The 26,429-nt window shown below is 35.4% G+C and overlaps 3 protein-coding genes across 3 annotated transcripts in view; 1 reads left to right on the forward strand and 2 right to left on the reverse strand.

Moving 5' to 3' along the window:
* Positions 1–26,429, reverse strand: part of LOC120418575 (protein TIS11-like) — a 185,901-nt gene that overhangs the window by 127,051 nt on the left and 32,421 nt on the right. The gene's annotated exons all lie outside the window — the stretch shown is intronic.
* Positions 17,809–18,747, forward strand: LOC120418595 (protein lethal(2)k10201). The gene is made up of 3 exons (XM_039581041.2): positions 17,809–18,023; positions 18,095–18,296; positions 18,351–18,747. Exons 1-3 carry the CDS (start codon positions 17,842–17,844, stop codon positions 18,675–18,677), a joined length of 711 nt encoding a protein of 236 aa, XP_039436975.1. The 5' UTR covers positions 17,809–17,841; the 3' UTR covers positions 18,678–18,747.
* On the reverse strand, positions 18,711–24,498 carry LOC120418594 (delta-like protein 1). Its single transcript, XM_039581040.2, has 4 exons — positions 24,125–24,498; positions 19,643–19,940; positions 19,394–19,585; positions 18,711–19,307 (listed from the first exon to the last, which is right to left on the reverse strand). The coding sequence occupies exons 1-4, from the start codon at positions 24,245–24,247 to the stop codon at positions 18,784–18,786; spliced, it is 1,137 nt and encodes a 378-aa protein (XP_039436974.1). The 5' UTR covers positions 24,248–24,498; the 3' UTR covers positions 18,711–18,783.

The following is a 26,429-nucleotide window of genomic DNA, read 5'->3' on the forward strand; positions in this document are numbered from 1 at the left end:
TTTTCCTTGCTCCTCCTCTCCGGTTCGTTCTATCGTGGGTCCAACGTTTCGATTCCCTGGAAATTCATGGTGATCGTTATCCGCATACAAATGTTATGGTTCTCTCGTCTCGCGGCCAGCCGGCATCGCGCAACTCCCTCACGTCTCGACGTGTTGTGTTTTTGCCCGGGTTCTCTCTTCATACATCTGTATTTGATACACATAAAGCGGAGCTTTTTACGGCCAAATAATCTAAACTAACCTGTTTGGGTAGTTTATTTCAGGCCGTAAAAAGACGACTTTTATTTTCAATGAAGCATGGCAGTTCTGAACGAGGGCTAAGCCGTACACGGCTTAATCTTTGCCGGATCAAGCGGATGGTGTTGTGTGTGTAAATGCTGCCGTTACTGTCAACTACTGTCAATTCTGTCAACTTTTGTCAATTTTGTAATAACGAGCTAGAGCTAGGTTCTAGGATTTGGATTACAGGCGAAGATCTTTAGTAACTGGAACTAGATTATAGGATCTAGGAACAAGACTCTAAGAACTGGACTCTAGAAATTAGACTCTAGGAATTAGACTCTAGGAACTAGACTCTAGAAACAGGACTCTAGGAACAGGACTCTAGGAACAGGACTTTAGGAACAGGACTCTTGGAACAGGACCCTAGGAACTAGACTCGAGGAACAAGACTCAAAGAAGAAGAATTTAGGAATTGATTTCTAGATTCTAGAAATATTTCAAAATCATGGCATACTGTTCTATTCTACAATTTAGTCCTAAATAGTTTGCATATCCTGTCCCGCTGACAAATCGATCAACAATTCAAAGCATTCGTTTCCAATCCCTTCTGCACAAAGGGGAAACAAGATATCCAATTGTACGGTGCCAACTGTGCCAAGATTGTGGCACAAAAGGTACGCCCGGAGACTGGCAAATTGAAAGTCCTCCGAGCGAGCGCGCGTATCGAGTAGCTGGACGGGTGTTTAACGGTTGTGGGAAAATTCAAACCTGAACACCGGTCCCTGTCCTGATTACAAAGGCTCTGGCAAATCCATAAACCCCGAAATGGGAACGTGCAGGGCACCCGTTCGGGGTTCGGTAACGCTGAGCTAATTCTGCTCAACAGAGGTGCGGAGGTGGCGAGGGACGAAAAAAACCTATGAATCAGTCTCGGGGTCTTTGTGGATGCATTTTCGAAGATTTGGTGGAAAAACGAAAAACGTTGCACATGCCGTTGGTTCCCACGCATTCCTCCAGCTCCGGGCTTTGCGCCCTGATGGCCTAGGTTCGAGGTCAACCGTCATCAGCTCAAAAAAGTAACAAGCCACTCATATGGTGGGCGGCGAAGAATAAGCTGTGAAGTAGGAGAGGAAGTGTGTAGAATGAGAAATAGCACCGAAAGCAATTTCTGGCGAACACGTGTTTCCTGGCCTTGCTGGGAGTGCAATGTTGCGATTTATGGGCGGAAAGAATCGCAGTCCTTGGCGAAAGAACCCAAGAAATTGCAACTTATGCTAGTAGATAACGTTCTGACACGATTGTTCAGAACAGGAACAATCGTGTGGCAGAGCTTGTTTGACTGAGGTGACAGAAATGACAGAGTTGACAGAATTTCACTCGCTGCACTTTTTCTCGCTACGACCTTCACATTCTCCAAGCCGACTCGCGGTGGTCATCTACATTTCTTTGTCATCTTCGCGCCGCGCTGGCACGCGGCCAATAATCGACCTCGACAAAGGTAGAAATCCCCACAACGCGTCAACGCACGCAAGGCAGATGAGCTGTCCGGGTTGAATCAGCTGGTTCAATTAAGGCAGAGGCAGCGAGACAATCTGCCTCCAAAGCGGAACCGAAGACCTTTGGAAGCTTTGTCAACCTGCCTCCACCACACACAGTGGCCATTGTTGTCTACCGAGTAACAGTAACTACGAGCTGCACCGAACTGAAATTGCTTGGAAAAACACTATTCATTTCACCCGCGCTTGATGCAAGTTTGACGCGCGATAACAACAACAACACTGACAGTTGCGGATGACTGTTTACATGGTTGCTTCGATCGCGCGCCGCTACCAAAACTGACAGCGACGCTTTGTTATCACTACGCGTTGACTCACGGTTGAAAAAAATGGAAACTCCAACACTTCCGGTTCGCTAGGTGCGATATGCGGTGTCTTCATTGCACAACTGGATCAGCTGATTTGACAGCTCGACCAGCATCGCGAAACGAGGGGTACTTCACGCCCGGGAAGAAAAGCGTTCACACGTGACCGGCACACGTGGAAGATCGTGCGACCCCGGCAATCAACCGAGGGTAATGCGCTAATACTTTTTATTTCTGGTGTTTTGAGGGGATGATTGTAACGGTTTTCTCGCGTTAAGGGCTGAGGGAAAGTGGGAAATTCGAGTGGCTTATAAATTATTTCTGCGGGCTGTCAAAACTCTGCGGGTATTTGGTGCGGTAATTGCTGCAACAATGCGAGGGGAGTGTTTTTCGGGGGAAAATAGTCTGAAGTGGGATTGTGGGAGAATTAGAGCAATGTAACTTGGAACTAATCAGATCATAATGGAGAAGACGGTATTAGCATAAATGATTGTTTAGCAAACGAAACTTCTGAGTTATTCAAAAAATCGAAACAATGCAAAAACCGCACCAAAAATGGACGCGTTGCTTCTGGCCAAGTGGCACAAGTCAGATGCTCCCGAAAGAAGCCCCCTAATTATGGCCTTTTTTCTCCCTTTTGCCATTGTGTTCAAGTTGCCAAAAAATTCCGCACAGGAAGCCCAAATTGTTATTCCCCAAAAATGGGCACAAGTGTGTGATGGGCCCTAAAGTTTCGGGAGCCTCCAGGCCCAAACCCTTCTATTCAACAGTTTGGCCCCTAATTGGCACCAAGGATAAAACCATCCAAGGAGGCGGCGCGTTCGCCAACTGGTGAGGATTAGTAGTCGACGAAGCATGCCATACGGTGTGGCCGGGATGCAAAACGGTAGCTGCCAAGTAGCCAAAATGACAATAATTGCCGGTTTGCTGCGATGACGTTTTGCATGCCTTTGAACTTGGAGTCGAACGCGCAATTATAGCAAACGTAGCCATTATGGCGGTTTGACAGTTGCGCGCGAGCGACAAAGTTGTCAAACCGAGGGGCGCACCGATTCTCACGAATCGTTAAGTTACACTTAAAATTTATCGGTTTCATTACACTCTTAGAATATTCTTAAGAAGTTGGGAGAATATTTTCCCGCAGCCAATAATGTTCACATCATGTTGTGCATTGTAAAGCAGTTGGGGGAGCACTTGACAGTCGGTGGGTATGTGTGTGTGTGTACGCAAATAATGTGTGTAATTTAAATTGTTAATTAAATTCACTTGAGACACGCTGCGCCTTCGTAATCAGCCATTCTCGTTGAGCGGCAATTGTGTGAAGAGGTCTCTGTCAGGTTTGAGAGTGTGCCATAGACTGGTTTTCAAGACTGAGCACGATTTTTGGAGAGTACTTTCACAATTGAGAGACCCCTCGTCACAGTGTTTCGTCTTGATTAAGGGATCAATGACAGAGGTGTGTGGACAGACAGAAGAACAATTTCTTGAAAACCACAAACAGGATGTAGCCACGTACCGCACAGAATCGACGACGACAAGTTGAGGTTCTTTCCATTCTTCTACGAGGGAAGATGATGGAACCACTCGGACGGACTGTTTGTTTATTCTGAAGAGATGGTGATACCAAGAATGCTAAAATATATCTTTATTGAGAGGTGAGTTGACAGTTTTTACCAGTTAGAAAAAATAAATAATTTGACTCAAGATTGTTAGTTTTTACAATTTATTTTTGAATTTTATTTCAACTTTTACAAATTTGCGGTAGGTGTATCACAAATTCGTTTATTTTAGGCATATTTCAAAAAAAACAGCTCTTTAAAAATTCATATCTTCCCCTTTTCCAAAGTCATCAACCCAATTAGGAGTGATTACAAAAGGCATAACGACAGTGGGAATACCTTAATGACTGAGGAGGGGAAAACCCGCCACAATCCCGGACCGTTACACCAAAACTCACCCCTCGGCTTTTGTACCGCCACCAGCTTTGGCCGCATGTCGTCAATTGACCCGAATCCGATTTTGGCTGCTGGCTGCGTGTGACCCCTATGCACCGTTATGTTACGCGACCCCTCTTGCAGAGCTGCCACCAGTTTTTCACCTAAATAGGGTGAAATCTTATAAATTTGACCTTCTAAGTTTGACTAAATAAGTTCGATTTAAAGGATAAAAATAGAGTAACTTACCCTATTTTCCCAAGTGGAACTCCAGCAGGGGAAAACCAAACTATCATCATAAGCTCTTTCATTACCAGTTTATTAAACCCTCACTAAAAACAAGCGCGTGAGAGCAAAAAAGAAACAATCAACAAATAATCCAATATATCACCCCTCGCACGGCGAGGGGTCCTTCGCTCGCCTTCGCGAGGGGTCGTCGTAGATTTTTCCACGATTTTCCCTCGCTCTCGTGAATGATTCAGAACTCGCCTTTCCCGCAGCTGGAGGTGCCTCTGAAAAAGAGAGAAAAACAATCCCCTCGGTCATGATGGCGGTTTGAAATTAAACGTTGATGAGGGAAATGCACTTGAGATTTTCATCGTAGGACAGGGAAAATCCGGCTGGCTAGATTGGTTCTGTTTGGATGGGTGATGTGCGTTGAACTCCGTCGAGGGAGGCCTTGGAGCGTGTGACAGTTGATGGGAGTGCATGCCGTCCGCGAGGGGTACTAAATAAAGTGTGCCCGCATGGATGAGTTGTGGAAAATATTTTTTGATTGATTTACTCTAAGTATTTGCAATTTGAAACTGAAAGTTTTGGATTATTTTAACTAATTTGTCCATGTAAATCCTATAAAATCTATTTTTTGCATTTCCGTTGTGAAACTGCTTACTCTTCTATTCATTCTCGAATAACGAAACGGCCTTCTTTTCATCGCCAAAAATAACCCAAACGCCAAAATAATGTTAAGTACTTTTCAGCATCCATTTGAATATCCCTTTTCCAACTTTATTTATTTATTCATATTTCTGCTCAATTGGAACCAAATGTTGCCCGAATAATGTTGCCAAATCTAAAGGTGCTATAAAAAATCTGCCGCAATTTTATGAAATGCGTTCATGACATTGGAAACCAACGAAGAAATTTGTTGAATTGGATCCTATAGCCCTATGTTAATTTTAGCATACAGCCATTAAAGACCAGAGAACAATTTCTGATCACTTTTTAAATTTGTTAAGCAAATTATAAATAAAGAAAAATAATAAACCTTGCTTCGATAAGTCAACTGTGGCCATTTGTGACCCCATAGAATGAGCTGTCAAACAATAGACTTGCAGTTGTGATCCAAAATGTTTAAAATTGAATTTAAAATTAATTTCAAACATTTTTTGGTCTTCGGAAAAATATATGCTTTATTGCTGTGTGAAAAAAATCTGCAATGTAAACTCGATTCCAAGACTCAATACTGAAAATTTTCACAAAACTACGTATTTTCGAAAAAATACTAAATATTTAAGAAAATTAAGATTTTTTTTAAACCTTTCGATAGTAACAATATTTTTTTTAAATACATTTTTTTTACTAAATTAGGACGTTGCAAATATTTTTCAAAGTTTATGTCACCCCCCTCTTCAAAGTTGGCCTGAATAATCAGGGGGCAAAAAAAAAAAAATTCGAATAACTTCAAAATTTTAATGAAAATTTTTTAACTGGTTTTCAGTTGATTAAACTTGAATTTTCCCGCGTTTATAATCATTTTCAGCATTAGGGCGTCCAATTTTCCCGGGTGTTGAATTTCCCGGGAAACGGGAAAAATATTTTGTGAATCCCGGGAATTTCCCGGATCCCGGGAAATTTTTGAAACAGTCATAAAATCTATGTTTTCATTATATTTTTTATGTTTTTCAAGCTTAAAATCATAGAATTAGCTCAGGTGATTAGCTTGGTGATAATAAGTGAACTAATTTTTTTTATCCAGTGTAATTCAAACTAAATACATAAGTCTTTCATAAATATATTCCATTTATATTTTTTTTATATCACATTACTAGAAAAACTTAAAAGAAAATCTTCAAAAATGTCAAAAAAAAAATCAAACGACAACAAATAAAATAATAGAAGTCATATTAAACTTATGTTACTTTTTGAATTTAATTTTTTATATAAAACATATTTTACAAATTATCTACAAGTCACTATCGCCAACTGGAGAAAACAGTCTGAATAGGTACATGAGATTTAAGAACGATAAATTTTGGAAATCGGTGAACTAAGTGTTTGGTTATGTTCCTGTTTTAACCGAAGTAATGCACAACATTTTGCAAAAAAATGGCTTACATTTGTCCTGATTTGGACCAGATCCCGGCGATTGATGAAAAATATTTTTTTCATATTTAAAATCATAAATATACGTAAATTAAATTCCCAGTCTTTTAAAACTATATAAAATTTAATTGAAAATATTTAAAGCGCAAGGCATTTTGCGAATCTGTAAACTAAAATTTTAACAATTTTCCCTAAAAATCCAAATTAATGCTGATATATGCCGAATACAAATTTTAAATTCGTATCGATTACTAAGTATTCTACTGATTGTCTATTTCCAAACCCAAATTTAATTTTCCAGACCAAAATTTGATTTTTTTCAATTTCGGGAATTCCCGGGACAAATTATAAAAAAATCCCGGGATTCGGGAATTCCCGGTTTTGGAAAAATCCCGGGATTTTCGTCCCGGGAATTCCCGGGATGGACGCACTATTCAGCATGTTTGAACTTCTTTGAAAACATTTAAAATTTTCATGAAATACCAATGTACAGTCCCACGAAAAGTTTTTTTTGCGAAAAAAAAAATTCCGTCAATACCTTGATATTTTTATAACTAATGATTGGAAAGCAACCTAGGCTTGTAATTTCAATTTTTATATTTTTTTATTTTTACTTTAATTTCTAGTGTTTTTTTAAGTTTCGGGTGTTTCCAAAAAATTGTTTTATTGCTTTTGAAATGCATGAAAAAAAAAATCGTTTTAGTATATGATTGTTAAATAATCGTTTTTTTTAAACCAAAATTTTTAGTTTTTTTTTAAATACGTAGTTATGTGAAAATTTCGAGTGATTTAAAAAAATTGTGTTATTACTTTTGAAATTTATGAAAATAATTTCGATCATCAACCCATATTATAAAAAAAAACTTTGAATTTTAGTTTTTTTATTTCCATATTGTAAAAACCTCAAATTTGCAGTATTTTTCAAATAAACGTAGTTTTATTAAAAAAAAATATTGCTTTACATAATAATAATTACTATAGAAATGCATGAAAAAATCCCGATCATGTGAAACCCATTTTGTAAACTAATCTGATTTTTTTTGTATATTTTAAGAAATTTTTTGTGATTATTTTAGTATTTTTAAAAATGTGTGTTATAACTCTTGAAATGTAAATCAAAATTCTGGTCATTTTTAAAATACAGGAAAAATGCGTTTTTTGTGAAAATTTTCATGTAATCATAATTGCAATGGATAGCTGACATCATCCCGATTAGAAGTTTGTAAATTAGAAGTTTTACAATTGCTTTCAATAACCTTCAATATTTTCGATTTTCTTTTACGATTTTTTCTACAGTACTTTTCGACCAACATACTTTTTGTTGAGTACAGACCAATCACCAAAAAATCTAATTAAATAGCAATAAACAAGTCCACCACTCCACACCAACAATTCTCTCAAGTGCTCAACTTGACGTCCTGATGTCGATTTTTTTGTTGCTGCTCCAACCGTCGATGTACCTGCCAACGCGCTCGCGCCAAGCCCTCGAGCACCGATCGACCTGCCTCCTGCCAATCCGAGCCTCCTGCCCCGGTCGAAGGTCTTCCAACGGTCAACACCACACAGACAAAGCATTGGCGAGCCACTTTTCTAACGATCAGCAGAAGTGATCTGCACTGGTGGTAGACGCGAGAGAGAGAGAGGAGGTGACAAGACTTGTCTCGGCAAGTCACGACTTCAGGAAATCCAACGGCCAATTCGCGCCAGCAGCGCGCTATTTATGGAAGGTGCCTAACCGTTAAGCTGGGGGCTTGATTTGCTTTGTTCTGCCCCCCGTTGCCACAGCCTCAGGTTTAGAGTAATCTCCGAGTAACTTGGAGTGTGAGCTGTGTGGGGAAGAAATTGAAAGTTCTTCCCCGTTGAGTCGCTTCCTAGATAGCCCAGTCGAAGGTCAAAATCTCAGAATAGGCAGATCTTGATCTTAGTTGGCTGGAGGGTTCGCAATTTAAATTCCAACCGGTCTTTCGACGAAGTCTCGAGAACCTCGTATTGTTTGGAGAGCGGTTCTTCAAGAAACTTAGACAAACTAACTTTACTTATTCTAGGCACGCACTTTTTGGTTGTTATGGGCCTTTCTCGTGCGGAGGATAAGGATCAAAACGAAACCGAGGATTGAAAACTTGAAACTAAAAAGATCTCCAAACAAGTGGTTTAGAATTGTAAATATTATTTTTGTGTGTCTGGCTTAAATCCAAGTGCGGTTGATGAGTACGATGAAAATGATTTTTAATCAAAGTTAAATGTAAAATTATTTTTTTTCCAACAGAACCTTAAAAAAATTTATCATAAATGTTTAATGACCGATTCTTCGGCTCCTTTAAAAAAAATCCCAAGTTTTTTTTCAGCGTTTTGGTTTTTCTGGCAAAATAAATTAAGAAACTTCCTAATGTTTCTACATATTTGGAAAGGTATTTGATTTTACTAAATAGAAATGGCATGTAGAATAAACAATATTGTACCTGTGCTTCCCCAGAAATAAAAAAGTCGCGGTACGGGTAAACATCGTAAAACTTGACATTCAAAAGGCACACCAAAACAAACGGGACAACGAAAGAAGCAGTTTTATGAAAAAACTCCTCTCCCATTCAGTAGCTTGCAGACTTTATTTGGTCAACATTTTTGGCGTTTTACGTAAGAAAACGCATTTGAAAACCCCATTGCAATGAATTAATCATAATAATAATAAAATCTTTCATATAAAAAATCGCATTGAAAATTGAAAAAAGTTACATTCCCTAAGAATCGGTTTAATGCACATGCAACCTTGTAAACGAACTAATAGAAATTTAGACAAATCTTTAAAAAAAAAATGAATTACATGTCATTTAAAAAAAATATTTACGGCAATTTTACGGTTTTCTTCAATTTGCTTAAAATCAATGCAAAATTTAACTTTTACTTTTATTTTATATTTGAGAATAATTGAGTTCAGGAAAGCAAACGATAAAGTAGGAAGACGTTTAAGATACGAAATATAACTCCCTTCACGATTTAGCCAGCATGTTTCAACTGAGATTTCAGATATTAAATTTGCTAAAACATCAAAGAAACGAAGCGTTAGAGGAAGGGGCACGATTTTACATTTGAAAGAAAAAAATGTTTTAAAAAGCATTTTACACCTTTCCAGTTGTTTTGCAATCATAGGTCATGATTTGAAATCCGGACACTTAGTAGCATATCATCACATAGGTGGAACTTAATTTCAAAAAGAGAGAATCGTACGGTCCTGCCTCTAGCGGTGGAGAGCTGCAACAATTAGACAAGATTTTCTGCCAGATGGGATCGAGGGGTTTCAAAACTGTGTAAAACATTAAGATTTCAAAATCTATACCCCTCGTATATTGCTGCCGGTGAAACTCTAGTATAAACCTGTCAAAACACAATCAAAGTAATCCATGGATGAAACTGAGACAGTCAATCAAAACGATTGACAAAATAAATAAAAAATGGTTGGATATGGAATAATCCTTAAATTTCTTTAGATATAATGCCGTTCAAATCATTTAAGTTTATTAAACCTACTTATAAGTTTTCCATATTGGTTTCACGCAAGTATAAATCTAACAAAATTTGTGGAGTTGCTGCTAATGTTTTTGGTGATTGGTCATTGGACATGTACTACAGACAGTCGTGTTTCTTCAAGCAGCTTGACGGGGTCAGCAACTTTTCCTATGTGACTTAAAGGAAGCTTCTACAGTAAGATTTCAGTAATATTACTTGCTGAAATGTTTTAGTTGAAAATACCTCTCAGCTGCGATTAAATAATACAATTTTTCGCATCCGTAAGCAGAGCTTGATTGTTTACGTTTGGTTTCTGTCTATCTGGTATAGTGAAATTTCTTTGGTCAAAGGATGCCATGACAATGTCGTGGACAAAATCCTTATTATACCACTAGACAAATCTTTCCGGGCCCACTTTTTGAGAGAGAATTTGTACGGAGTTCCACGTATGTGATATCATTTTTGTTAAAATCATTTAATAAGTTGGAAATGTAAAAATATCATCAGGATGTAGTATAAACAGTCAGTTTCAAGAAAATGCATGCAAAATATGTCTTTTTTAACAATTATTCATCAGAATTTGAAAATTAAAATGACTTGTTGTGCTTCGAATCTCGGACACTGATAAAAGCTGATTCGAAATCCGGACACTTTTGCTTCGAATTCCAGACACTCCATTTTACTTATGAATCACACGAATTTGGACTGATTTTTTTGTGAATGGCATTCTTTAGGTCTCAAATAAGCTGTTAACATCAAAACAATCGATAGTTTATATCAAAATTTGCTAGAGTTCAAGGAAATCGAAACCATAAATTTCTGCTTTGCTTTCCCGGTGCTTCGAACGCCTATGAAATATTTCAAGTGAAATGTTTCGCATTTTTGGTAAACTTATAATTATTTTATTTTATTAAATTGTTTTGGCATTAACTACATCGTTCAAACAAATTTTAAATGAAACTTGATGTTGGAATTCATCAAATAACACAGTTTTGACATTCAAAATGCGAACTTATATCCAAATAATAGACAAGATGGAATGTCCGGGTTTTGAAGCGTCCGGGAATTCGAATCATGACGTTATAAAATTTGCTAAAACATCAAAGAAACGAAGCCTTAGAGGAAGGGGTTGTTATTGTCAACCAGAAAAATGCATTTCAGATGATTATACTTCTTTTTCCATTGAAAATTTATTTGTTATATTGAAATTTTCAGAAAATTAGAAAACATTTCGAAGTGTTTGACAAATATTCTCACAACATGTATAATATTGAAACTTGGTTTGTAAGTTGAATAAAAAAATGACATCGCTATTTTAATAAATTTTTCTTTCTTTGCAAATTTAAATAACGTTCGTCAACATTCTATTTAAAATTACTTTTAACATGCTTTTAACTTCGTTTTATATTATCAGTGGCAAGTGGCAACCAAAGCTCATTTCGCTGGAAATTTTCAATCAATCATATCAATTATCTGCATTCCGTGAAAAAATATCTTCAAAAGTTAGTTTCAAAATAAATACCTTTTTAGAACGAATCAAAAATCAATGTTTAAATACACTGAAAAACAATGTGTCAATAAATTATTTAGAAATCACCAGCCCGAATTATAATTTAGCTCATGTTTGGGCTAGTTTAAAGACAATTGTATTTATTGTATTTTTTTTGGAAAATAAACCTGTTGTCGTTTTTTTAAACAAAATTATGGCTGCCTACTAATATTTTTGTAATTATTGTTTACACATTAAACTGATTTGAAAATTAAAGAACAGATTAATTATTAATATCAGATAACAGGTTTCTATAATAATTTTACCTAGAAACCCAAAACATGATTTGTTGACACTTTGGCTCGATTATGAGGGCAGATTATGATTCAGCGGGCACAATTACATAGAAAAACATATAGGGATAATTTTCGAATATTGCTAAAGTGGTCCCAAACACTTTTCCCTTGAAAATTAGACATTGCCAAATTAAGTTATCTCGAGTTGAAAGAAAAATACCTCTGCAATTTTTCAGCATTTATAGTGCTTGCTAGACCTCTTCTTCGAATGCAACCTGGATTTGAGATTTTAAATTTGCACATTTTTTACCTTAAACTTTTGACCCGTAAGTCCAAATTGCCTTTTTGAAAAATAAAAAAGGTGGTTTTTTAGAGCTCAGAACATTACTTTTCTCTAAAACTTTATCCTGAATTGCTACGTTCAAAAAACTGATTTTTGAAAGTTTGCTGAGATGCTTTCTCTAAATTTGGTCGTAGAAGGCGTAGATTGCGAGATAAAATGTTGGTGTCTTCGACAAAGTTGCTTGAATAAGCAACAACTCAACAACTTTCTAGAAGACGAAAAAATTCCCAAAAATATTCCTGAAAAGTTAGATTTTTTAAATCACCCTAATCGTGAACCACCCTTATTTTTAACCAAACCCAAAGTTGCCCTTTTCCATTTGCAACAACTCTTTTGAAGAATCCGATGCTCCAAAACTTTATCATTTTTCGGAAAATCTATTTTCCACTTAATTTTGCGATCTGGACCACTGTGCAATGTATTTAATTCCAAATAGTTTAAAATCGATATAAGGACAACGTGCAAAAAAAACTAGTTTTGCTCGCTTGATCAAGAGAAAAATGATCAACATTAAAATAAATCTGTATAATCTAAGATCAAGTCAATTAAAAAGTCACGAAAAAATGTTTATGGTACAATTCGAACCCTACCTGATTTATGGCGTTTGCCAAATTCACATTATTCCGTATTCCCAATCCAAACTCGGGCTGACTAAGCGCGCCACTTCCTACTAATGGTCATGACACACCTCGCGATCTACCTTTTTTCAGCTAGCCGGGCGCGATGATTCCCTCCAAAGCTTAACTTTTCAGTTTTTCCCTCCGAAATAGCAATCAGCCAACGGTAATTAAGTATCCAATCTAGTAGGGTAAGTGATGGCGAGTTTGGAATAGATTTAACGTATCTTCAACATTTAATTTTAAGGTGATCTTAGAGCATCTCACCCTTAACGCTAGTCATAGGTTGTAACCATAAATTATAGTTTCATTCTCGGAGTGCTCCAAAAGAAGCCTTAATGATCTTCCGCACAGGTTTTAAAAGTGTAAAATACGCGAAACGATCGCGTTGTGGCTATGATTCATCGCTCAACGGAGATCAGCATCGTGTTTTGTCTATCTTTTCCGCCTCTCGACTCTTAAGTTCATCACTGACTGCGGGTGAGAGAATCTCTTCCTTCGTTTTTTTTCTCGAGATATTGCGTTTTATGGTGGCGCACATGCTGTGTTCATGCTTTTGCTCTGTTTTGATTCTGATCGTTTTGCTTCCTTCTTGCAGTTTATTACCCGCGCGCATATGACCACTTGTTGGATCGCTAATTTAGTGAAACGATGCGACACGGGGATTTGAGTCACAAAGAAAAGTTTTGCTCCTTCCCGGGAGGGAAAATGATTCATGCATTCTGAGAGGGGGGTTTTGGTGCAAAGAACAAAAAGTGAGAATAAAAAGATATTTAAAATGTATTGAATATATGTGAGTCAACCAGAACATTAAAAAATAAAGCATTGCATCAAGTCGGAAACCGTTCGTCCAACGTGAGTGTCAGATGACTATTTACAATTTTTGTTGTAAAATGATCCAAGTCAGGCAACAAACTCAATTTGAATGTTTTGTTCATTTTACGTTTTGTGATCGATTTGCTGTCTTCAGCAAAGTGTAATGCAATTTATGTTCGAACGAAATAAATGTAGGCAAATCAACAACGGTTTACAATATCTTAGGCCGTGTGCAAATATCAATCAATGTTGATTACGCTTCGCTATTCTATACTGGCTCGAAAAAACGGGAGGATTTTTTTTTCCAAAAATTTCAGAAATTTAATGAAAGCAGGCGTTAGGCGTGATTGGACCCGTTCAAATTTATTTTGAATTTTTCGGAAACTTTATTTGGCTCTTCTCTTTCTTGACTTCAGCAACAGTCAAGAGATATAAATTTTAGAAACTATTTGCATCGTCTGTATTTATTTCGAAAAAGACAAATATAAATCAATGGAAATTTAATCCCTTTTTTAAGGTATATTTGCATTTCGTCGCCGTCGTGCAAATTTGTCGCACGTGCATGTTGGGTCAAATTGGGTTAAGAACGCCATTTTGTGCAGCTCACAATACCTCACCTTTTGACCTTCACAGATCCCCAAAATTCGATTTCAATCCTGAGATATTCAAAGTAATCCGAAAAAAAAACTCCTGGCATTATTGTCGCTTTTCATATTAAAGAAGTTTCAACCTTGTCGTGATATCTTGTCACTCCCAAAAAATGTTTTAAGTTCGACAACTGGCCAAAGGAGTTTCAGGTCAGAACGCGTTTGACGCACGTATAAGTTAGACTACCGTAAACATTTGTAATTATAACTCGGGACTCCAGCAACCAACTTCAACCAAACTTCGGGACAATGCACAGAATGGTAAACCAAACAAAACGTGTTTGTTATTGTTTAAATTGCGTGCTTTCGTTTTTGTTTATTTAAGTCGAAATGGCGAGTGCAACAAGATAGCACGACGTAGGCGATTTGTAAATTTCATGATTTTCAATCTGGGTATTTTCGACAAATTTGAATGTTATGGTAATCAATTCTTGAAAAATATAGGTAAAAGTAAAAAAGTAACGATTTTTTTTAATTTAACTTTTTATAATTAAATTGTTTTGAAAATACATGTTTTCTAAATTTTCGATTTTTTGTATGTTTTTTGAAAAATATCGAAAACCTGGACATAAAACATGAAAAACCATTTTTGTGTGTGTGTGTGTGTGTGTGCAACCAACCAAACGGAACCACGCGGTCGCTTCTTACAAATTGAGTTGTTTCCATGTATTTTTTAGATCTTCATTCTATACATACAAATAACTCGCATAGGCATTTGGAAGGTGTTAGCTCTGCCGAGCTTTGGTGACCCATTTCTACGCTGGCTAGCCGAGCGCGAGGTCCCTCAGCTTTTATCGACAAGCCCCGCCCTGAAGAACGTTTGCACCAATCGGGTTCAAACGTTATTTAGAACTTCCGAACCCTTGTCAAATGGACAAGGACCCAGCGCGTATATAGTTTGATAGTAACAGTATTCCTAATTCCAGGCGTCGTTCACCAAGCCGTGATGGCCTTGTGGTTAGCATTTTTGCTTACCAATCCAAAGGACGGGGGTTCGAACCCCGACTCGGGCGACTTTGATTTTTCGTTCATGTTCAGTGTTTCAAGATTAATATTTCCTATACTTTCTCGTTGGGAGCAGATGGGAATCGAACCCAGGACCATTCGCTTAGAAAGCGAACACCGTAACCAGTCAGCCACGGCCGCTCCTATAAAACATGAAAAACCATTTTTAAAGCAAAATTGAAACGTCCTTTATTTTTTTTTAATAAAAAGTATACATTTTTTTTCGTTTTTGTTTTGCATTCTAAAAATACGTCTCTGAAAAACAATTATTTATTGAAAGGCTTAGAAAATTTCCTACAATTATCTCTCTGGAACTTTGGAAACAAGGCAATTAGTTTGTATTTCAGAAATCTTCACAAAAAAATCTAATCGATGAAAAAGATTTTTTGCAAGTGTCACCTGTAATTTTCTACTGATTATATCTCGGAAACGTTTGGTCTGATTTCCAATGTTAAAATAAAAAACTTTTTCTTTTTTTCTGATCTTTTCAAAAAAGTATTCCAAAAATTGTATAATTTTGTTTAAATTAAGAAATTTGGCCACTTTTATTTTAAAGGTCCTCCAAAAGTAAAGCAAGATTTGAAGTTTTAAAAATTATTATAATTATTGCTTTAAAAATATATTTTTAATTTTTTTGCAACCGTCACGCTTTATGAATGTCTTTTTAGTCCCCTAAAACATATAAAAGGAAAACTGTTTGGGAAATTTAACTTTTAGTAATTGATAGTTAAATTTGAAAAAATCTCATTTTTTCCGTGTACCTATTTTTTCCGAAAAGTCCTAGCCATAATCTACAATTTTGTCGAAGACAATAAATCAATCAGAAAATCCGTTCTAAATTAACAGAATTTTATACATTTGCATACCTATTTTGTATGATCAGCCCCCAAAATTGTATGGAGACTTGTTAGTTTCGTCTAAATAAAAAAAAAATACAAAGAAATGTCGATTTCCGAAATCATAGAGAACATATCAAACGAAAATTAACTTATACTGTATTTATGCTCAAATATGTATTGAAAAGGGAAATGAATAAAAAAATTTTAGAGTAAAAAAAAAAAAAATAAAAAAATTCTACTCTCCAGATACATTTTTAGAATAATTCGATTAGATTTTTGTTTGGGACATTTGATGCAAAATGGCTATAAGAATTTTAACTTACAACAAAAATAAATTGCACTCTAATCGTAGGAAATTCACAAATTGGTAAACATAAATTGCCATTGTGAACGTTTTTGAAGCATTTTCTAAAAACGTTACTTGACAAAATAATAATAGGGGAACAGCATCTAATTCCAGCGTGCCTCTAATGTTGGCAGGTCAGACCTTTGACATTCAATTAAAGCTAATTAAAAGCGTTTTCAACTGAAATCAGCAAGCATGTTTCTATGAAAAGTTTTGCAAAATTTGTTGTTTAAATAGTGAAAATCAGCAAATTGGATGGAGTTAGGAGCGAGAGCTTAACCTGCCAAAGATACGAGAATTTCCCCTAGTTTTGTGAAAATTGGAACTAGGGGAAGGTGGGGCAAGACGACCATATGGGGCAAGAGGAACAATCGCTCGTACGGCCGTAATTTTTACAATTTTGATTATTTCCAGTATGAGGAATTGTTGCTAGCAATGCAATTAGCTGATTCTACTACCACATAACCGCCAAAACGACGTAAACGCCACGGAGCATAAGATTTAATGAAGTTTTTTTCAAAACCTTTGTTTTCTTATAATATTTGGAAAGTACAAAATAAGGCATTGGATTCGTTTTATGGCAATTTTTTTCAAAATGCAATTTTTCCTAGATCAGTAGTGTCCCTACTAATGACTTGCACCTATTACAAAGTATGATTTAACTTTTGGTTATTTTTGTTGAGAGCTTTAAAAAAATCTTGTTCAGGTGGGGCAAGTGTACCATATAGATTTTTAGTATGGAAAAAATACGAATTGCTGCAACAACATATTTTATTGGGAAAAAAATACTTAAAAGTACTTAAAAACTGATAAATAATTGTTAACAAAAAATTTCCAAACAAAATTTAGTGATATCATGAAAATTTACTATTTATCATCTCAGTAATAATTTCTTTTTTGGAAAAACGATAAAATATTTAGTAAAATATTATTTTTTAATCTAAAAATGAAAGAAACGTTTCAAATACATTGTAATCTGATGTATCTAAGTGATAACAGTTCAATTGATAGCAAATTAGCATGTTGTTTCATGCATTGTTCCTCTTGCCCCCAACGGGTTGTTCGTCTTGCCCCACTAGTTGAGTAGAACGCATGGAAAATTAAAAATTTTAAAATCAGTTTTTTACAGTCAAAAACTGGATTTTTTAAAAACCTGTTCTATCAAAGTCTTAGTCAAGACCTGGAATAAGATGATTATAAAAAAATCCGACAAATTTTTCACGTTTTTAATGGGTTATAACGAGCATTTCCTTAGCTTGTTACACTTGCCCCACTTTCCCCTAACCATCGATTCGCTCTGATTCACATCTTCGAGTAATTTTTCTGAACAACTAAAATCTCATTGGAAAATAATAACGCATTAAAATATCATTCCAATTTGATTTTTAATCGACTCAGACCTCTAATTTCTCATTGACACCACTGCCATCTTTTGTTCGGTACCCGCAACTTCTGTGACGCTTGTGACGGTACCCCATAGCATTTTCGTCGATACTTTCCTATATGAACGTCGATACAAAACGTAAACAAAACAAAACCCGGCCTATTTGGACCACCATCGCTAATCATTTGAAGCGCGCGTAAAAATACTCAGACGACCATGTCCGCCGCCACCTTCACCGCACCGGAAACGGTCCTATCCCTGCTGGATCGCTTCGGAACGGGCTTCCGGGACAAAGGGGGCGATTTCTTCACCGAGGGCAACTTTTACCTGAAGAAGTTCGTGAAGTTGGGAGTCGTCAGCGACGTTAGCAAGTGTGACCCGGTGGAAAAGGATGAAATGTGAGTAAAAAGGGGGATGATTTGGTGGTTTTGTGCCTTTTTGAGAGAATCTTTTTTTTTGTTTTGGATAGAAAAATTGTCTGCAACGTTCCGGATTGCCGGTACAGCTGCGCGTCCGTGCAGGACTACGAGTGCCACTACAACTCGCTGCACCGGTACTCCTGTGGGGAGTGCAAGAAGACGCTGCCGAATGCGCACCTGCTGGATCTGCATTTGTCTGAAAGCCACGATTCCTACTTTGCGGCTCAGGTGGCGGCTGGAAAGAGGCCGATGGTAACTATTTAATAGTTCTGAATTTTGCAACTTGAATAATTAATTTTATTTTAGTTTGCATGCTTCCTGGAAGAATGTCCTCACAAGAGTAAAGAACCGGCCGAACGTCGAGATCACTGCATCCGGGAGCACAAGTTTCCGCACGACTTCCGGTTCGATAAGCAAGTTCACGCTCAGAAGAAGCAGCCGAAACAGCGGGCAGATTCGGGAGAAATGGAGGTAGAACCGGTTGTGGAGTCAAGCGTCGGGAAGAACACGAAAAACTTCAATTTTGGTCACTCGAAGACCAGATCGTTCAAAACGAAGAAAGGATCGGAAAAGACTGATATTCTGGAGAGCAATCGCATGGTTGTGGAATTGTTGGAAAGTCTTCCAAATTAGTAGGTTAAGTCGGATTGTGGAATAATTTATTGTTGAAATAAATAAATAAGTTAATTGAATTCTTTATAAATACTGTTTAAATGCTGCGTGTCGATCAAACAGCGGCTCAAGTCTCATTGTCAATTTCTTCCGCGCTGAACTCCTCGTTCAGATAATCCTCTCCCGGAAACTGCGTCGTAACGTTTCCCATCTGAATCCTCAAGCTGGTCATCTGTTCCTGCTCCTGGCTGACATCCTCCGGCGTAGTCACTTCCGCCACACTGGTTGTGGCCACCGTAGTAGTCGTCGAACTCGTCATCAACGGTGGCATAACCTCACAATTCTTGCCCCGGAACCCGGAAGGACACTCGCACCTAAAGTACCCATCATCCTTGATCAGCGACGTACATTTGCCCCCATTTTGGCACGTGTTCGGGTTCTGCTCGCAATAGGTCAACTTCTCATCGCACAACATTCCTCCCCAGCCCGGCTTGCAGTTGCATTCCCACGGGCGTCGACAATCCCCGTTGACGCAACCCGGATACGGATGACATTTGGAGCACTCCTGTCCCATCCATCCCATTCGGCAACGGCACTCTCCCGGCCGGCGACAATAACCGTGCTCGCGGTTGCAGTTGGGCGCGCAAATCGCTGAAAAATAATACAAGCTTCCGTCAACACAGTCCGCTAGCGATGTTTAAACTCGACGAAGGTTTGCGTCTCCGCTAAACACTTACGCGTTTGACAGAGAATTCCAGTCCATCCAGGTAGGCACTTGCACTCCAGTGGCTTCGAGCACGTTCCGTGCATACATCCGGGCAGAACCTGGCACTCGCGGCACGTCGGACCGGACCATCCGAGACGGCACCGGCACTCTCCGGGTTTCTCGCAATATCCGCGTGACGGGTGGCAATCCTCGCGGCACATTGCTATAATAAAATCAATGTTTATTCACCAATTCTCACTAAAAATAGATTTCTACCCACGTTCCGAGCAGAAGATCCCGTCCCAGCCCTTGTGGCACACGCACTCGAACGAGACCTGGCAGCCGCCGTGTTGGCAACCCGGCAGCGGAATGCACCGGTTACAGTTGTCCCCGTAGAAGCCGAGCTTGCAGCGACACTCGCCGGGCCGTTTGCAGTAGCCGTTCAGCGGGTCGCAGCCCTTCTTGCAGATGGGGACGTCGCACAGGTCACCGGTCCACCCCGGAAGGCACTTGACGTCGCCGTTGTCGTCGCACACGTAGTGGGAGTACTCGTTCTGGGAGGAGGGGATTTCGCAGGCCTGGTGGGAGGAAAGGGAAAAATTTATATCGAACATAGAACATAGAAAACACTATCCACATATGCAACTATCCTACCCTTTGCATTTTGTGATAACTTTTTGAATTATTCGGCTGATTCTCATTTACTTTATTTAGGTATTCACAGCATCAGTGTCTTAGGAAATGTTTTAACAATTTTGTTTAAATGTACAGACATGCCTCGGTTTAGCACCGCATATGGGGGATGCAAAACCGAGGCGTGCATATCCGAGGCACAGAGCTTATGAGATTTTGGCTATATGGGAGACATTGGCTATAATTTTTCACGGCAAAAAAAATCGAAATTACGCGGCATGTTAGTTTTTGAAACCACGGATTTCACGGCAATTTCACGGCACTCTAAAATCTGCTCAAAATAAACATAAAAATTCTTTGTTTAAGCATAATTATGTACAGAAAATTGTCTTAAAAAGTAAGCAGTAGTTCAAGATACAAATAAAACCACCTCACACATATTATTCAATTTCCAAAAAATTTTGGTTGTTTTTTTTTAAATTATGCAGAATTTGCGTCAGCTAAATTATGATTCAGCTATTTTAATTAAAATGAGATTTTCGAAATTGATTTTGCTAAAATATCTCTAAATCGAAGCAAAACCTAAAAGTAGAATCAGCAAAATAAATGTAAAATGAATAAATAAATATATTTTTTGCATTCAAACAAAGATCAGGCAAATTTCATTTGTAGCATTTATTTACATTTATTGATAATTCCAAAAAAAATATGATACCATACAAAATGCAAAGTAAATTTTATTTCAACCTGTATTGTATTTTAAACCAATTGAATAAAAAACTTCATTTGTAATCAAATATAATTCTCTTCTCTTCAAAATATAAAACAGCTATTTTTTACTTTGTCTTTTACTGTAGTTTTCAATAACGTTATTTTACATTATTTTAGAATTTTGCGAAATCAAGGAATTTTGTTAGAAATTTTCAATATTGCAATGAACAATATTTTCAAAAAAAAAAATCTAAATTTGGCTTGCATTTTTCATTAATTTAGGAATTTGTAAAACGTATGAATTAAAAAAAAAACAGTGTTTTATTGCTCTGAAAAGTAATTTTTCTAATAACTATTTAAAATTTCGTGGAATTTCACGGTATTCACTAAATTTCACGGTCAGGAGCAAATTTCACGGATTACGCGGCTTCCACGAAATCGCGAAAAATCACTAGACCTAGCTATAATCATATCAAAAATCACGTAAACATAAAAAAGTATAATGTTTTGGAATCGGGATGATGTCAACTATCCATTAAAATTATAATTTCATGATTTTTTTTTTACAAAAAATACGTATTTTACCTGTTTTTTGATAATGCATTTTTTTTTCTCTAGAGAAACCAAAAATATATTGTTATTGCAATATGGGTATCAAATGATTGGAATTTTTTCATACATTTCGAATGTTTAATCATTTTTTTAAACACTCAACATCTTTGAAAACTTCGTATTTTCGAAAAAAAAAAATACTCAAGATTTCAGTTTTTACAATATAGGCATCAAACGATCAGGATTTTTTTCATAAATTTAGAATGTAATAAAAACATTTCTTGAAAGTACTTAAAATTTTCACAAAACTACGTATTTTAGAAAAAATACTCAAAATGTGTTTTTTTACAATGTGAAATCAAACGATCGGGATTTTTTCATACATTTCGAATACAATGATAACAATTTTTGAAAGAACTCAAAATTTTCACAAAACTACGCATTTTAGAAAAAAAATACTCAAAATTTCCGTTTTTACAATGTGGGTATCAAACGATCGGGATTTTTTCATACATTTCGAATGTAATAACAACGAATAAATAGAGAAACATTGCATTTTCAAAACGCAGGAAAAACATGTATTTTTGTTGAAATTTTCATGAAATTATAATTTTAATGGACATCATCCCAATTCCAAAACACTATAATTTATTTATGTTTGCATGATTTTTTATGCGATCAAAGTTTTTATTTTCATTTATCTTGTTTAGTTTTTGTTTTTTTAATAGTATTAGCCTAATACTATTAAAAACATACAAAACTAATCAATACTATTAGGGCTATTTATCAACATTCCAACCTCTATATTTTTAATGTTTTTCGAATCACTTTTTAAACTTTCACATTTTTTTTTGTTTAATTAAAATTCAATCATAAGCTTATAAAAGTCTAAACAAATTGTGTCACTACATAATGTGAAACGTAAAAAAATACAGCATATGTACTATTTAACATCAAACATAAAAATCGTCTAAATGCGAGGTTGGGTTGTAAAGCGTAAATTTTGGATGATTTTAATATGCTTCGTTGCAAATGTTTCCATTTATTTTTGCAGTTTTGCAGCTACTCGTTTTGAAGTGCTTGGAATGAAACAAATTTGTTCAATTTGTGAATTATAAGTAACATGAAAAAATAAAATATCTAACAAATATTGTTCAATAGTATTGACTAAAACATGATTAGATGATAATCTACATACAATCCACTTATGTTCAAAACATAAGTCATGGTGGCATTGAAGCTTAATAAAGTCAAATTAACTTATAAACTTCTAAATATTTGCTTTCTAGAACAATAGTTTAAAAAATAGAAATATTTGATAATGATAGCATTTGATTTAGCATTTGTATACATATTTAAAATCTCCATCGGAAAATCGAAGCTTGGGATAATAGAGGCTTCGAATAGTCGAGTCAGAACTGTTTTAAATATTAATATTAAGAATAAATAAAATTGGCTTGTAATAATGTTCTGTGTTTTGTTGAAAATTTTCTTTTATAGTTCAATCTAGAGAATAATTTGTTGAATATTATTAATTAAAAATAAATAAAGAAACTGTGTTTAATTCATAACAGAACACTAGGAATCAACTTAATTGCTCAAAGTCAGGCTTGAAAAACAATTCATAACATCGGAAATCCCCAATTACAAACTTCCCCACCGATTTCGGTCTCGAACAGTCCGAAAAAATTGAATAACGCTTCATAATGTCAGCCAAACAAATGTTATGAAACAGTTTGTGAAGCAAAAACAAAAAAATAGTGATAGTGAAATCGCACTCCCAGAATGGGTACGCGGCGGGCGTACGGGAGGGGTGGTAACATAAAATTTATAATTATTCAGCGCACACTACGATGATCGCGATCACGAAAGAAAGCGCGACTGGACTGCTGCGTTCGACGGAACGTGCAATTTGATGTTGTTGTTAAGAAAGTGTTGATACAAATATTGTTGTTGCAAAAATATTTGTTGAAGATTAATGTGATGAATGTGATAATTGTTTAAAACAATTACCAACTTTTATCGAATTTGTACTGTTTACAAATAAGAAAGCAGAAGAACCGGTACGGACAGAGTTCAATAAACGAACGAAGGAGAGACCTAAATGGACATCAGTTAGAGGAGATCTAACAGTACATTTTGTATTTGTTTGCTCTCCATCCGAGTTGAAAGAGATTCTTGTCTCAGATGAGGCCCAATAATTGCACCGTCAGCCCTCATCTATCGTTTTACTAATATTTCAGAAGTTCACATTTTAAGTTTTGCCACGATATCATGCGAAAGTTGTTGATCATTTAAAGTGCGTTTAGACGATATTGAGAGCAAATATAAGATATGCTTCCATCCCAAGTCTGATTGCTGCTCCAGTTTAGTTCAGTTGCCAATGGATAATGGACAACTACATAACGGGTTCGTGCCACTGCTGCTGTTGCTGTTCCATATCACGGTTTGAGAGGCATTTAAGTCGTTCGTTTTGTGTCCATACCTTAAGTTGGGCGGAACGAATCCATGATGGACCAAAAACGGGGCTTTTGTGTTCTTGTTGGTATACCACTTATTTTGAGACCCTCACTTGAATCATAAATAATATTAAGAATATTAATATAATATTATGTTGAATTTTCCATCACAGATCATTGGATTTCAAAATATTCGATGTCACTTGACAGTGCACAGTTGCTTATCCGTTTGTGAATCAAATTTAAATAAATTTTGCACACAAAGTTTCTCCTCATTTTGGACATCGCAGCAGGCGGCGTCGCTGCATCTAGCTCTAGTTTTCAAAAGAGGGCATGACACTTGCCAAAGGTGAAAAACCATTGCAGAAAATTGCACACAACCGCTGCTAAAACTTTCCCATTCCCACCTGTTTCTTCCACTTGGGCACGTAGCGGACGGCATCCGTCGGGGCCGGGAACCAGCTCAGCAGGCCGCATCCGATGCCAACCGTGGCCACCACGATGATCTGATAGTAGCAGTTATTGCTCATGATTGGCACTTTTGTAAATCACAAATCGTGGGAAACTGCCGTTCCCAAACTCCTCGGTAAACACCTCTAGCGGACCACCTTCTTGGGAGATCACCACACCAAAAGGAGAAGACACGTTTGACGCGGACGGAATCTGGAACGAGACTGAACCTAAGACTAGAGGCCGACTCGACTCATCGCGGCAACTCTTCAAATTTCACTTATGACTCTTTCTCCGCGGTTTGCGTCGTCGGATGCGTTTCCTTTGGCGCGACGCCGTGCACCAACCAAAGGTGGAGAAAGAGCGTAAGAGATGACCACGTGGCCGTAGAGTGGAGTAAACTAACTAAAAACTAAAAACTAAAAACTAAAAACTAAAAACTAAAAACTAAAAACTAAAAACTAAAAACTAAAAACTAAAAACTAAAAACTAAAAACTAAAAACTAAAAACTAAAAACTAAAAACTAAAAACTAAAAACTAAAAACTAAAAACTAAAAACTAAAAACTAAAAACTAAAAACTAAAAACTAAAAACTAAAAACTAAAAACTAAAAACAAAAAACTAAAAACTAAAAACTAAAAACTAAAAACTAAAAACTAAAAACTAAAAACTAAAAACTAAAAACTAAAAACTAAAAACTAAAAACTAAAAACTAAAAACTAAAAACTAAAAACTAAAAACTAAAAACTAAAAACTAAAAACTAAAAACTAAAAACTAAAAACTAAAAACTAAAAACTAAAAACTAAAAACTAAAAACTAAAAACTAAAAACTAAAAACTAAAAACTAAAAACTAAAAACTGAAAACTAAAAACTAAAAACTAAAAACTAAAAACTAAAAACTAAAAACTAAAAACTAAAAACTAAAAACTAAAAACTAAAAACTAAAAACTTAAAACTTAAAACTTAAAACTTAAAACTTAAAACTTAAAACTTAAAACTTAAAACTTAAAACTTAAAACTTAAAACTTAAAACTTAAAACTTAAAACTTAAAACTTAAAACTTAAAACTTAAAACTTAAAACTTAAAACTTAAAACTTAAAACTTAAAACTTAAAACTTAAAACTTAAAACTTAAAACTTAAAAACTTAAAACTTAAAACTTAAAACTTAAAACTTAAAACTTAAAACTTAAAACTTAAAACTTAAAACTAAAAACTTAAAACTTAAAACTTAAAACTTAAAACTTAAAACTTAAAACTTAAAACTTAAAACTTAAAACTTAAAACTTAAAACTTAAAACTTAAAACTTAAAACTTAAAACTTAAAACTTAAAACTTAAAACTTAAAACTTAAAACTTAAAACTTAAAACTTAAAACTTAAAACTTAAAACTTAAAACTTAAAACTTAAAACTTAAAACTTAAAACTTAAAACTTAAAACTTAAAACTTAAAACTTAAAACTTAAAACTTAAAACTTAAAACTTAAAACTTAAAACTTAAAACTTAAAACTTAAAACTTAAAACTTAAAACTTAAAACTTAAAACTTAAAACTTAAAACTTAAAACTTAAAACTTAAAACTTAAAACTTAAAACTTAAAACTTAAAACTTAAAACTTAAAACTTAAAACTTAAAACTTAAAAACTTAAAACTTAAAACTTAAAACTTAAAACTTAAAACTTAAAACTTAAAACTTAAAACTTAAAACTTAAAACTTAAAACTTAAAACTTAAAACTTAAAACTTAAAACTTAAAACTTAAAACTTAAAACTTAAAACTTAAAACTTAAAACTTAAAACTTAAAACTTAAAACTTAAAACTTAAAACTTAAAACTTAAAACTTAAAACTTAAAACTTAAAACTTAAAACTAGTTAGTTATAAAAAAGCAAGCAAAAAGCAAAAAGCAAAAAGCAAAAAGCAAAAAGCAAAAAGCAAAAAGCAAAAAGCAAAAAGCAAAAAGCAAAAAGCAAAAAGCAAAAAGCAAAAAGCAAAAAGCAAAAAGCAAAAAGCAAAAAGCAAAAAGCAAAAAGCAAAAAGCAAAAAGCAAAAAGCAAAAAGCAAAAAGCAAAAAGCAAAAAGCAAAAAGCAAAAAGCAAAAAGCAAAAAGCAAAAAGCAAAAAAGCAAAAAGCAAAAAGCAAAAAGCAAAAAGCAAAAAGCAAAAAGCAAAAAGCAAAAAGCAAAAAGCAAAAAGCAAAAAGCAAAAAGCAAAAAGCAAAAAGCAAAAAGCAAAAAGCAAAAAGCAAAAAGCAAAAAGCAAA

The sequence above is a fragment of the Culex pipiens genome, chromosome 2, assembly GCF_016801865.2.
Source record: "Culex pipiens pallens isolate TS chromosome 2, TS_CPP_V2, whole genome shotgun sequence".
Lineage (NCBI taxonomy): Eukaryota > Metazoa > Arthropoda > Insecta > Diptera > Culicidae > Culex > Culex pipiens.

Excerpts from the sequence above, each read along its gene's own strand:
- LOC120418595 (XM_039581041.2), top strand. The coding sequence starts at position 17,842 with ATGTCCGCCGCCACCTTCACCGCACCGGAAACGGTCCTATCCCTGCTG. Across the intron at positions 18,024-18,094 it reads CCGGTGGAAAAGGATGAAAT|AAAAATTGTCTGCAACGTTC; the intron begins GTGAGTAAAAAG and ends TGTTTTGGATAG. Across the intron at positions 18,297-18,350 it reads CGGCTGGAAAGAGGCCGATG|TTTGCATGCTTCCTGGAAGA; the intron begins GTAACTATTTAA and ends ATTTTATTTTAG.
- LOC120418594 (XM_039581040.2), bottom strand. The coding sequence starts at position 24,247 with ATGAGCAATAACTGCTACTATCAGATCATCGTGGTGGCCACGGTTGGC. Across the intron at positions 19,941-24,124 it reads TGCCCAAGTGGAAGAAACAG|GCCTGCGAAATCCCCTCCTC; the intron begins GTGGGAATGGGA and ends TCCTCCCACCAG. Across the intron at positions 19,308-19,393 it reads TGGAATTCTCTGTCAAACGC|CGATTTGCGCGCCCAACTGC; the intron begins GTAAGTGTTTAG and ends ATTATTTTTCAG.